This window comes from Alligator sinensis, unplaced genomic scaffold, assembly GCF_000455745.1.
Source record: "Alligator sinensis unplaced genomic scaffold, ASM45574v1 scaffold1404_1, whole genome shotgun sequence".
NCBI classification, from domain to species: domain Eukaryota; kingdom Metazoa; phylum Chordata; order Crocodylia; family Alligatoridae; genus Alligator; species Alligator sinensis.
The window spans coordinates 275363-288736 of record NW_005843008.1 but is presented as its reverse complement, the minus strand read 5'-3'; the positions used below and the strand labels follow the sequence as shown (position 1 = coordinate 288736).

Sequence of the window (13374 nt, the reverse complement as noted above, 5' to 3'; positions counted from 1 at the left end):
CCCTTATGTACCTGGTCCATACAACACCTTGCACCAAGGGCACCTTGACCTGCCTCTGTGGCCCTGGGCACTACGACATCTGCATTATAGAGGGCTGGGGGGGTGAGGAAGGAGCTCACACAACACGTTGCCTGTGAAGCTTCACAAGTCGGAAACCTGAGGCCAGACCCCTCTGTGTAAAGCAGACTCCTCCTGCAAGCTGGGCAGGCCATGGAAAGGCACTTTCTGGTCCCCACCTCCAGCATCCTGGAGACCCTGGCACCCAGGGATACTACAGACAGAGTTTGCAGCCAGGAGGGGAGCAGAGATGGGGAGATGTCGCTGGCTCACACAGTCACGGTCTGCAAAAAGCAGCCAAGTCCTCACCTGAAAGAAGCTCTAATAGTCTCAAACCCTCACCCTCTGCTCAAATAGCAAAGGGCTGTCCCAAACCCAGACTTCTCACCAGGCTCCTGCTTCTGCTGTGAATGAGGGATCTCTGCTTGGGAGGGAGCTGCAGGCAGCAAGGCATGCACACTGACCAGAGCTGGGAGATGAGGATATTGAATCCTGGGCGGGGAAGCGCAGGGAGCCAGGATAAAAGCCCTGGGGAAGTAGATCCTTGTGAGCTTTGAGCTTGCTGATGAAAGGCAACCAGCCCTTAACCCTTTTGTTTCTCTGCATCTTGTCCCTGCTTACCTTCCTCTGCATTGACTGCTTCACCCTCTGGTTTCCAGAGAGTGAAGCCTCCTTGGACTCTACTGTGTATAGTTTCAGCGTCCTTCTCAGTGAGCGCAATTTCTGCTGCTTTGGTGCTTGGGGAAAGGTTTTCCATATCCACATACTCAGGGTCTTTTCCTGAAATCCATCTTCAAGCCAAGAGTCAGCATTTCACATGCATTTTGCACTGGTATCAATGAGGACACAAGCTGCCACGTGCTTTGTGGTAAGGATGTGAGTGGCTATAATGTCCCAGGTCCAAGTTTGCATTTGCAGCCTAGGGACTTTGTGGCAAGGATGTGCTTTTTAGTGGTTCCCAGCCCTGTATGTATACGAACTGGTCTGGACTTGAAAAGAACCCAGAGGATAAAGGTTGAGCTTAGTGGAAATCCCAGCTGCATCAGGGTTTGCACAATGCAAAGGGTTTTTGGGACCCCTGTTCCCCCCCTTGAAAGCAACAGAGACCAGGACACCCCTCCAAAACAGACAGATGTAATGGGACAGGTGTAATGGGAGTTTCTAGAAGAGAGGCAGCTACAAGGGGCTGAGATCACAAGGAGAAGAGGCTGCAAAGCAGTGCCTGGACTGGGTCGCTCAAGCCTCCTGCTGCTTTGAGATCCCAGGAGTCCTGGTCCCGAGCACATCCTGACCTTTGGGACCGCACTGAAGACCACCGCTGTTCGGTAACTCTCTTACGTGCTGGTGACCACGGGTCTCGCGTGTGTGCTGGATGGATCCGACCCGGCACATGCAGGCCTTGCTGGACCCTGCTCTAAGCTGGCAGTGAGTGCAAAGCATCACCAAGGGCCTGCTTCAAAAGGAGTGAAAAAGAAAGGGTTTTTCTGCAGGATCAGAGAGCAGTGGGGCTGCAGGGGACCTCCGGAGGTCACACCTAGCCCACCCGCTTCATGAGGCAGGATCACCCCTGTCCAAACAAACCCACTGTCCAACCCCTGAGCAAAATGACAAGGCCACCCCTGACCCCAAATGTGGCATCGGGCTGAGCCCGAGCAGAGGGGCAAGACCCTCTGGCCAGGACCCCAGGAGCATCGGCACAGCCCAGTCCCCATCCCCATCCCCATCCCAGGCTGCAGCAGCACCCAGCGCTCCTGGGGGAAGTGAGCCCTGACATGTACTGTGCTAATAGGAGAGGGGGAAATAATGTGACCCATGCCTGTGCTTTCCTGTGGGTATTTCTCAGGCTTCTGGGGGTCTACACCTAGACCCCCTCTGACCAGTATTATTCAACCTCCTTCCAAACACCGCCAATGCCAGAGAGGAGATGACACATCTACCCTAAGCAGCCTGCTCCAGGAGACCATTCCCCGTTCACCCCGTTGCATTTCATGGAGCCTCTGTGCATCCTGCCTGGCTTCCTGGCCATGCCCATGAGGAGCAAGACATCTCTGGTGTGAATCCCAAAGGCATTCGCTTTGACCGCTCAGCCCTAGCCCTGCCAGCCCTCCCACGGCGAGCCGCTCACCCCATGGTGCCTTCCAGACCAGTATGTCCCAGCCAGCAGAGCAGAGCAATTAAGCTAACATTTTAACCAGGCTTTGACTATAAATCTGCCGGGGGAGCTGGCTAAGACCTCATTTGGTATGCATGGGACAAGCCGTGCTGGTGACTGATTGACTCACCCGCACTTTTGAACCATTGCGTGGGTGCAGGAAAGGGGTGAAAACTGGGGGAAGCCACAGAGGGATCTCTTAAGGCAGGGGTGATCAAATTCACCTGCCCCCTTCTCCTCCTCCAGGCTGCATTTGGGCCGCGGGGGCTCCTTGCAGCCTAGACTCTCACCTTGGTACCAGAAGGAGGTCCAAGGTGGTAAGGTGAGATGAGTGTTTCTGTGTCGGGTCAGGGAACTGCAGGGGTTAAAACAGCTGCGCTCAGTCTACCTCTGTTCACTTAGCAAAATCCTATTCATGGCCCTAATAATCATAGACTAGATGTGACCTCTGGAGCTCCCTTCCAGCCCCGATTCTCTAACTCCTGCCGGAGGCAGGATCAGCCCTGTGCAAACCAGCCCAGAGAAATGCATTGGTGTTGCATCAGGGGGGACTAGTTTTGCTCGGAGGTTGCACAGACATCACACCTGACCCTGCCACAGGGACAGCAGGGGGATCGCAGAGGCCAAAGTCCTGCTGTTAATATAAGATCAAGAGATTTTAAGTAGAGGCCGTGCTCCTGCTACAGAGGAAAGTGAAACGCCCCAGTTCATACCAATCTGACCAGCGTGGAAATCCCTTCCTGCCCCCAATGCAGCATTGGTCTGAGCCTGAGCGCGGGGGCAAGACTCTCCAGCCAGGACCCTGCGGGGTTGGTCCCAGCAGAGGCATTGGCACAGCCCAGCCCATCCCCAGCCTGGGCAGCGGCAGCACCCAGCGCCTCGGGGGGAGATTGTCCTTGCAAGCAGTCCTCCTGGATTCAATCAGAGTTGCCTTGGTTTGTTTTGGGGTTTTTTCCAGAGCCAGTGAGGACCAGCATTTCCTCTGACAGGCCCTAGCCATACTGGTTGACTTAAGGAGCTGAGGCCTCTCAGCCATGCCACTGGAGAGAAGAGGGGTGGGAGGCACATGGGTAATGCAAGCCAAAAGAACAGATTCCCAAAAGGCATCCTATGTTGAAATGCACTGTGAAAGCTGGTAAAATACTTTCCACCTAAAACTTTGACCAACAGAAAGGTCTTTACGTTTTGATTTTTTGGGGGGTGAAACATCCCAGAAAAGTGGAGTCTCCCATCCTGCCAGCTATCGCTGGCAAAGGGGGCATGAAATTGTGTCCATCAACAAATCGAGCTGCTGAAAATACGGTCGGTGGTTGGTCCCTGGGAGACAGGTTCAGGCTCGTTAGAAACCTCCTGCCTCATTTTATCCACAACCAATAACTCTTGTGGATCCCACATGTCTGCCTGCAAAGGGGGAATAAACTTCAAAGCTAAAGGGCGATGTTGGCTCAAGAACAGACGTATCACTGGAAACCAGTTATGTCCTCTGCCAGCTAGGACTAGAAGAAGTAAAGCTGAGAAATGAAATTAGCTGGGTTAGCCTAAAGGCTGAGCAGAGGAGTCTCCAAGGCCCCTGTACATATATTATGCAACTAACTGGGTCAATGCATGCATAGCCCCTTTATATTTATGGCGTGAAAGTAAGACCAGCCTCAAGTGCAAAGTAATTATCCCACAGTTTGCATGTGTGACTGGTCTAAATGTATTGCATGATTAACCAGCTAAGTAATTATTACAGGATAAAAATGACTAGTGTCCATCTAGAAAAAGAGCCAACCACCTATAAAGGGAGTGCCTGAAAATGTGTACCAACTCTGTAGCTGCTGGGATAGAAACCAGCTCTAACCTGAAGCCTGAAGGCAGGGCAAGGTGGCACCTTAGGGTCCTGCTACACGTTCATTGTGCAAGGCTGAACCAGCCAAACCAGCCGGTCAGACACCAATCTCAGCTCCTCAAAGCTATCCTCATACTGGTTTGGACCAGCTGTAAAATTTTTATCCCTGCTTTGCTGACCAGGGATTGAATGCATCAGTGGGAAATAAAGGGCTTTGCTGCCCACCGCGGGAATCTCACTCTGGCCTAAGGAAGGACCACAGAGAAACCGGACCTGAAATAAAGCAAGCAAGCGAAGGATTTAGAAAAAAAAAAAAAAACCCCAAACCAAACCTGAACTCATTCCTTTTCTTTGCAAGTCACAACACAGAGTCTGGGAGGATTGGGAACAAAATAGGCTTTTAATCATGGCTCCGATGGAGACTGCCTGGATATCTCCCCTGATCTCTATCACAGCTGACTGGCATTCAGGAAGCCCTTTGCAGACAGCAAGCTCCAGCTGTTGGGTAGAGATGCTGCAGGCACTCGCGGGGGCCAGTCTTCACCAAAATCAGCATCTGTTGAACCAGGAGCTTGCTGGCTTCTGTGGGCATTTTCACTGGGAGCTGCCCCAGCGCTCCTCAGCCCCTCCACGGGAGGTGTACCCCACAGTGGGAGACCTGCAAGAATCTGCAAGCATCTGCAAACTCTGCTCAATCCGGGCCAGCATCTGCACGTCTCTTGCATTCGGCACGGCTCCCGGTCTCTCCAGGTTGCACGTGTGCTGCAAGAAGGCAGCTGAGAGCGGCTGCTCTCGAACCTGAGGCTCCCCAGAGGCCTTCTGGAGCCCCTTCCTCTCCAAGTCAAGGGGGAGCATCTGCCTGGTGCCCCTCGTGCATGGGCCAGACAGAAGGTGCTTCATGAGCTGCTTCATGAGCTGCTGGAGGAGGCTTTTTGCCGCTGTGGATGTGGGTGCCAGGTCTGGGATGCTGCATCTCTGCCCCATGCTGCTGCTCACATCACCACCGAGGCTCGTGCAGCTGCCGTCCTGGTGAGATCCAGGAACCCCCTTATTCCCCTGGAGGGGCTGGAACGGCTTTATTGACGCTGCAGCTTGTTGGGAGAAAAGGTGCCTGATTTCGGCACTCAGCTGGCTTTGGGGGCTGGCCAAGGAGGCCTGGCCCTCAACAGAAGCAACCTGCTTGGGGGCTGCTTTCCATGCAGCTCCCTGATCCTCAGAGCAGACGCTCGGCTCTGCCTTCTCCCTGCTCAGGATGCTTGCCACGTAGCTCAAGGCCGAGCTGGGGCTTTGCATGATTTCCCACACCGCGGCCGGGCGCCGAGCCAGCTCCAGCGCGAGCCGCAGCAGCTCCGGCATGTTCGGGAAGCGGGCGAGCGCCGGGATCCTCCTCATCACTTCCTCCTTCAGGGCATCGTCCGTGACCAGCTCCACCATGAGATCGGGCTGGGATAGCCTGCTCTGAATGAAGGGGTCCTGCAGGAGACGGAGCATCATTTCGGGGTGGGCCTGGAGCTGGCTCTGGAAGTCGGAGAAGTTGGCCGTGTGCAAGCCGAGGGTGCTGATGAGATGCTGCAGGCTGTCTGTGCTGACGGCGGTGCTGCCCACCGAGCTGGGCCTGGACGGGGCGCTGCTTTGGGCTGGAAGAACAGCAGGCACGTGCCAGGAGGAGACGGTCTCATGCCTGGGATGATCCAGGTGTCTGCCCCGGGACAGGATGACCAGGTAGACGGTGGCGTCCTCGTGGATGCCATGCTCACTCAGGGTCTTGTGATCCTTTAAAATCCGGCCGACGAATATGAGTACGAGCCGGTCGGGGGGAGAAGAGAAGCGGGCCGCGACTTCTTCCTTAAACTCCTTAACGCCTCTGTCCACGGGCACCATGAACGGCTCCATTTGCCGGGGGGTCTTCACCGTCACCCTGATGAGTCGGGGCGCCGGGGGTGCCTCTTGCTCCACTCCAAGGACATCCCTGGATTTGGCTATCCTCAGCATGACGGTGCCTCAGTGATGTGGCATTGGCCACCTTCCTCCCAGGAGAAATGGGGATGCTAGGAGTGGAGATAAGAGGCAAAGGCGCAGGCCCTGGAGTTGCACCACGACGGACTCCTCTGATCGACGCCTCTCCAAAACCTGCGACTGAATCAGTCAATGGGGAATATATCTGCACCGTAAATCTCCCACCCAATCCACGGCTCATAGACTCCACTGATTCCTAACCTCCCTCTCTCCTACTGCTGCTCCCTGCCTGGCTCTGCACTATGACATCACAGCTGATGTCATAAGCTGCAGCAGCCCTAGGAGTTAGCTCCATCCACGTCCTGGAAGGCAGCTTACTCTGAGCACCTAGGACTTTGCAAATGCCTGAACAAGACGTCAATGCAACAGCAGGGGCGTGGGTCTGCTCTTGTCGGGCAAGCTTGCAGCCAGCTTCGCTGTAAGGATGGATGCTGCAGGGGTCAGGGGGCTAACAAACTACAGGGTCAATAATGCCTTTCCAACCCTTTCAGGGGGAATAAGAGGGTCCCTGGAGTTTTTCAGGAGCAGGTTGGACACAAACTCGAGTGCAATGGTTTCATCAGGGGTGACCCAACTCTGACAGGTCCCTTCCAGCCATAGCATCCTATGACCTGAGCATCTATTAGCCTCATAACATCTCTGCCATTGCAATGGCAGGGCATTGGCCATGCCATGATCTCCCCCACGTTTTACCATTGGCCTGTGGCGGGGTTGTTTTGGTTTTGTTTCCAGATGTGGGCTTTGGGCCTTCAAACACAGCAAAGCCACAAAACACCGAATCCTAGGGCTCTTTGGATAAATCTCGCAGGGTCCCTTCCCTGCACATCGGTGAAATGCTATGTGTGGACACCGGGACTGAACTCAAGAGGTTGAAGGGACTGGGTTGGCTTTGCTAGGAAAGAGAATAAAATAAGATAACTTTCCAATACATGAGGGACTTGTTTAGAGGACAAAAATCAAGTGTTTTCTGTAGCCGTATAGCATAGTCTTACTAATAGGTGGGACCGTGGATGTGATAGAGAGAAGTAGGGCTGGAAGGGAGCTCCAGAGGTCACCAATCCATCGCCCCACCAGAGGCAGAATCATCCTTATCCAAAATATGCTACTTACTTCCCACTGATTGTAGGAAGGAGATTGAAGTTGTGTATGGAGATCAACTTTCTAAGGTGGTGAAATCCCCAAGGGCGCTCTTCTGGGAGGCGCTGAAATCTCCTTCCTTGGACATGTCCACCCAGGATATAGATGTTTGTCCACTTTGTTCTGAAATACCTCCAAGCCCTTGCACTGAGGCAGGGACAAGTTGACTTCCTGAGGTTCCTGTTGGCCATTCATTTCTATAAGAGCCTGGGCTCCCTCTCCTTAGGGGGCAAAATGTGCTGTAATAATTATGGACTGTCAGCAGCTACTTGGCTAGAAAGTTTGCTTCTCTGGAGGGGTGCCAGAGACCTGAATAACCAAAAGAGGCTTGGAAACAAGAGGGCAGGCATAGAAGCACATGACAAAGGTGGTTGTGCAAAGGAGAGAGGGGTAGTGGGGGTGGACCCTCATGCAGCGGAGCTCACGGCCCTTCTCCATTTGGCTGGACCTGACTGCCAGAGCCGGTTGCAGGCCACCACGTTCCCCAGCCCCTTCTCCAAGTCTCTCTCTTCTTCCCAGACAACTTTGCCTCCCCCTGAGCTGCCTTAAAGAGCCTCCTTCGGCTGCTCCAGTGAGCCAGGGACCTCTTTTCCCTCCAACTCCTCCTTCCACCCTGCTGCGCATTGCAAGCCGGCCACGCAGCGGGACAGCAGGGAGCCAGGAATATGGAGAAAGCAATGGGATTGGGTATCTATTGTGAATACAGTATTGGTACTGCAGAATGTATTCCTTCTGCACCAAACTCCAGGCAGACCCTCCTACTCACGGGTGCTTGGGGCCCTCGGTCACCCGCAGGACGTCATCCTATTACCTGGCCAGGCAGGTAGAAGAGTGGCATGGTTAGTAATAGGGAGACAGGTTCAGACCATGCATCCAGCATCCTCCAGCGGAGAGATCCCTACTACAGTAAACCACCGTAAAGGCCCCCAGAGACTATGCACTCCAAGCACCTACTCCAGCTTCTCCCAAATCTAGCTGTAGCCCCAGGGAGAAGGCCAGCCAATAATCAATACCAGCATCAGGGAATAATCAATACCTGGTCTCAGGGAATGAAGTAGCAGAGTCAAGGGATCATTTGGCCTCATCAAAGATTTATTTCTTTCCTAACAAGAGTTTGCAGCTCATTCTTCATCCTCCCGTTACTTCTTCAGGAAAACTTTTCTGACCTTTCCTAAAGCACACCGGCTGAGCTTGGGCACTGCAAGAACGATCCACTCCAGGATCAGGGCCCCGTTGTGAACAACATGAGGCAGTGACTGGGTTTATGCCATGAGTGTAGTGCTGAGGACAATCTCAGTCTCATGTGCCCCCTCAAGCATCTCTTTTCTAAACTGACCAAGCCTGGCCTCTTCCATCTCTCCTCATACAGAAGCCCCTCCAGACCACTCATCCCCCTTGTTGCCCTCCTCTGGACCTTCTGTATTTCCTCTATCTCCTTTTTGAGGTGTGAGGACCAGAACTGGGCACAGGATTCAAGGTGTGGGTGCACCATGAATTTACCGTATTTTCGCGCATATAGCGTGCACACGGATATAACTCACACCCATGCATAACCTGCGGAAAATTGCATTTTTGCAAAATTTTCCATGCATAGGTACATGTTAGGGATGATGGAGAGAATTGCAAACAAAACGGGAAGTATCCCTTTATAATTTGCCTTTTTCACAGCTGCTGATGACAAGCAGGGGGTGAGGGGAAATGGGATACCATTGCCACTGTTGGAAGCAATGGTGGTAGGTGGGTTTGCCCAGATTCATAGTTGTGGCCTGAATACTTGGCTTCCAACCAGTGTTGGATGGGTCTGACTTTCCTCCTGACCCATACAATAAATGTGCATGGAAACCTGCTGCCCTGACCTACCCTGCAATTTCATGCCAGGGAAGCGGCAGGACAGCTTCCCTGTCCAGGTCAGGGTGCAACTGCAGCACCGTTCACTCATGCATAGTCTAGGTCTATCTCCATCAGGGATGACCGAGCCTCCTCTTCACCAGCCGACGCAGGGAACCCCCCTGGGCTGGGAGAACACGCGTATCACGCTCTCCCGAACCTGCTTGGTTTTCACCCCGTACACGATGGGGTTTAGCATGGGGGGCACCACCACATAGAAGTTGGCCAAGAGGATGTGGATGCAGCCGGGAATATTGTGGCCAAACCGATGGGTGAGAAAGGAGAAAAAGGCCGGCATGTAAAACATCAGGATGACACCGAGGTGAGAGCCGCAGGTGCTCAGAGCTTTGAGCCGGGCATCCTTGGATGGGAGCTGGAAGACAGCCCGGAGGATGAGGGCGTAGGAGATGGCAATGAGCACCACGTCTATTCCCGACGAGAGCAGAGTCGTGGTCAAGCCGTACCAGATGTTGGCTCTTATATCCGCGCAGGCCTGGCGAGCGATGCCCATGTGCTCGCAGTACGTGTGGGGCATGACGTTGTTCCCACAGTAGGGCAACCGCTTCAGGAGGAAGATGGGTGGGAACATGATGCACAGGCCCCTGAGCACTGCGGTCACTGCGATTTTCCCTATCACGGAGGGCGTTAGGATCATCAGGTAACGCAGCGGGTCGCAGATGGCGATGTAGCGGTCGAACGCCATGGCCAGCAGCACCGTTGACTCCGCGATGAAGCTGAAATGGGTAAAAAACATCTGGGTAATGCAGGCGTCGAATGAAATTGTCTTGGCGCCGAACCAAAAGATGGCCAGCATCTTGGGCACGGTGGTGGTGGACAGCATGAGGTCGGCCACGGCCAGCATGGCGAGGAACAGGTATGTGGGCTCGTGGAGGCTCCGCTCCGTGCTGATGATGAAGAGGATGACGGAGTTGGCGAGAAGGGCTGCCAAATACATCAGGAAGAAGGGGACCGAGATCCAGATGTGGGACTGCTCCATGCCCGGGATGCCGGTCAGGATGAACGTGATGGGGTCAAAGCTGCTGTTGTTGAAACTGTGCATGGCACAACGCAGATTTGCACGGGGCACCCTCCCTGTTGAGGAAGAGAAAAGAAGACGTAACTCCTTGACTGAGCTGGATGTCATTCCCAGCTCCCCCCACCATCACCCTGCCCACCGTGCCCCGGCCAGAAGCCAATAAGCCAGTTGCTAATAAACGCCTGAGCAACCATCCACCACGTTGTCTGTCTGTGCCCCCAGGGAGGCTTAGCCTTGTCCTCCCTGGTGCACTTGTCCTTGTTACTTTCAATGACATAAACCTCATGATTTAAACCAGTTTTGTCTCAGACCATCATCGAAACAAGGGAGCAGCTCTCCTGGGATCCAGCGTCTCGTCACGGGGTGGGAGGAAGGCAGACGTTGCACCTGCTTGCTTTGAGTTGGGACAGACACCGAGGGTAAAAACAGATGTCAGTTTTATGTCAGGTCTGATTGTCCTGAGGTTTGACTCCCATTAAAATAGGCACAGGGCAATCATTTACACTTACAGCTTAAATGGCAATTAATTAGCTGAAATTGCCCCAGGAAACAGTCTTGGATACTCCACCTGTACTCGAAGTGGGACCATGGGCTTGTACTTTTGTAGGATCCCAGGATAAAAGACTTTGCTGGGAGTGATCCTGGTGTGTCCTGGTAAAAACAGACCTTGGATTTCCCCCAGGACAGTTTCACTCCTGATTCATTTCAAGGGCAACTCTATGCTGAATTGGGTCTGCAGGGTCCATAGAGGCTGTGCTCTCACAGGAAGGGAAAGCATGCAGCAGATCTGCTCTGCCACCGTGTGACACCAGAGACAGGGGTGAGAGAGCGGAGGCTGGCAGGGAGAGTGCACCGGGCACGACCCAGGTTTTTCCCCCTGCTCCTTTCTCCCTTGCAACCTCCAGAATTGAAGGTCCAGGCAGTTCTGATGCAGAGGACGTGCCTCTAACCCTAACCCTAACCCAATGCCCCCTTCCTCCTCGAACATGTCCAGTCCCTCTTTGGATCTAGCTAGACTCTCAGCTTCCACCACATCTGATGGCAACAAGCTCCAAAAGTTAATGACATACTGGGTGAGAAAGAAAACCTAACAACAAAGCAACAACAGGAACTTAAAGTTTAAAACTAAGTTTAAAAACTCTTCTTCTGGAGACACGCTGCACGAGTCCTTTGCTATCTCTATGCCTCATTTCCCCATCCTATCCCCTTCTGATCTCCTAGTCCTACTGCAAACTCTTTGGGGAATGGATTGGCCCCGAGTTAGTGCAGTATCCAGAGCCACAAGCCAATATTGGGCTGGGCACTGAACAAACAAATTGCATGTAATATGTAATAAATAAGTTTTATTAACAGCTATTGAAGGTCACAGGATCATGCCTGCATGATTTAAGTAAGGACTTAGTGCGCTGGCAAGTGCTGTATTAACTACAGCCCTGTGCTCTGGAAGAAGAGGCTGCAGTCTGCACTCCCCTTTCAGCGGGTGGTGTGTCCCTTTTTGTTGTTAATTCATTGCATCATTCATTCATTTTGTTATGAATTAACTGACCCCTTGTTATTTGATTGCTAGGGGCTGGGATCACCTACAATTTGCACACCTCTGTCTCAGTTCCCAGGCCTGACACCTTCACAAGCAGGTCAAGGAGGAGATACCATTCAGCCATGTCCTTACCATATCAAGCAATTGCATCTCAGCTCTCCGCAGGAGCCCGGGAGCTACACTCTGGAGCCCACCGCCCGAGGACCACTGATGCCAAAGCACCCTGTATCCCGAGCGGGACAGCATTTCCACATGCCCACGCTCCCTGATGACCAACTGATGCCACGTTTCTAGCTAATCCAGGCTGCTGCAGAGTTATAAAATTCATACTCTGAATCCGAGGCAATCAAACTACTTCAAACTCCCAGATCCCAAACAACCTATGAAAGGGGCATGTAGCTGGGTTTCCAAATATCCCCTTTTCAAAATCCTAGATCCTCTCCCTGACTTTGGAGTCATACGGGATAAAGGGTGCTATCGATGGTGTGGGACATTACCACACATACAGCACAATATACATTTGTCTCCCCTTAAACTATATAGGCCTGGGACCCTCACATATCAGTACCACTTCTAATGTCTTTTTTAAGATAAAAGCAAAATAAAAAATAAAAAGAAACTATTGGAATATGATTTTATACATAAGATATGCTACCACAAATCCATGCACAGAATCATAGACAATGAGGGTTGAAGGGACCTCCAGTCCAACCCTGTACTCAAAGCAGAACCAGCCCCAACTACATCATCCCAGCCAAGCCTTTGTTCTTTTTTTGTAAGGTTTAACATCTTTAGGACATGGGTAGACAAACTAAGGAAAAAAATAATGAAAAGCTTTTGCCTCATTAGACATGCAGTCATTAAAATTAAAGGTACAGCTCTCTTTCAGATTCTTAAAACTAACTTAGCTTTGGAAATCACTGTCAGTGAAGCATTGCGTGCATTGGCAAGATGCTCAAAAAGGCTAGATTTTATGTTTTTAGAGATAAAAGCAACCTGAAGGGCTATGGAGTAGGAGCTACATGACCAGGAGCAGCTAATGGGCAGCAGAATGGCAGAAGAAATGATAGTTTTATTAGTGGACCCATTAAAGACCATAAAAAGGAGAGGGTCATTGAAGATCTTCATTCCACGGAGATTAAAGGAATCAGGGAGAGGACAAGTAGCCGTGAGGCCCATTGACTCTGTCAGCTCTGATTCCTGCTCCACCTAAGCTTTAAACCAACCTCCTGGCAGTGGTAGCAGCATTTCTATTCAGACAAAGAGGGATGCAATCCACCCTGGGACAGAGCTTCTCCCAGGACAGGAGGCTGCTGGGCTGCGTTGTACTTTCCATCTCCCTTCCTTCAGGCTGCCTTGCAAAGAAGCCATTCCCCCTGCTTGCATTTTCCTTCCTGAGAACATTTTTCTTTGTAAAATAGCTGAGCATGGCCCCAACCCCCAGATGCACAATGCACACGACTCACCTGGCTCCTGGCTCCTGGCCCAGGCCTGAATGAGGAATCTCAGCCCCTGACACCAGCCGACAATGGGGAATTCACACCGGCAGCGCGTGGGAAGTGGGAACAACGGACTTCTCTGTCTGAATCCCAGCAGGACCCTCAGGCCCCTGAGCTCGTTGCAGCGTAAACTGCCCGGTGCATTAAAGATTAACAGAGTTGCACCTTCAGGAGCTGTTTCCTGTGTGTTTAGTCATTTGCATTACAAGTGATTTTGCTTTC

General features: G+C 52.4%; 2 protein-coding genes across 2 annotated transcripts; both read right to left on the bottom strand.

The window, feature by feature from the left end:
• Nucleotides 1-4433: 4433 nt before the first annotated feature.
• Nucleotides 4434-6901, bottom strand: LOC102371352 (ubiquilin-1-like). Its single transcript, XM_006036714.2, has one exon. It carries the CDS (start codon nucleotides 6030-6032, stop codon nucleotides 4635-4637), a length of 1398 nt encoding a protein of 465 aa, XP_006036776.1. The 5' UTR covers nucleotides 6033-6901; the 3' UTR covers nucleotides 4434-4634.
• Nucleotides 6902-7428: 527 nt separating this feature from the next.
• Nucleotides 7429-13246, bottom strand: LOC102371091 (olfactory receptor 52B2-like). The gene is made up of 2 exons (XM_025193054.1): nucleotides 13120-13246; nucleotides 7429-10172 (listed from the first exon to the last, which is right to left on the bottom strand). Exon 2 carries the CDS (start codon nucleotides 10138-10140, stop codon nucleotides 9178-9180), a length of 963 nt encoding a protein of 320 aa, XP_025048839.1. The 5' UTR covers nucleotides 10141-10172; nucleotides 13120-13246; the 3' UTR covers nucleotides 7429-9177.
• Between the last annotated feature and the right edge of the window lie 128 nt (nucleotides 13247-13374).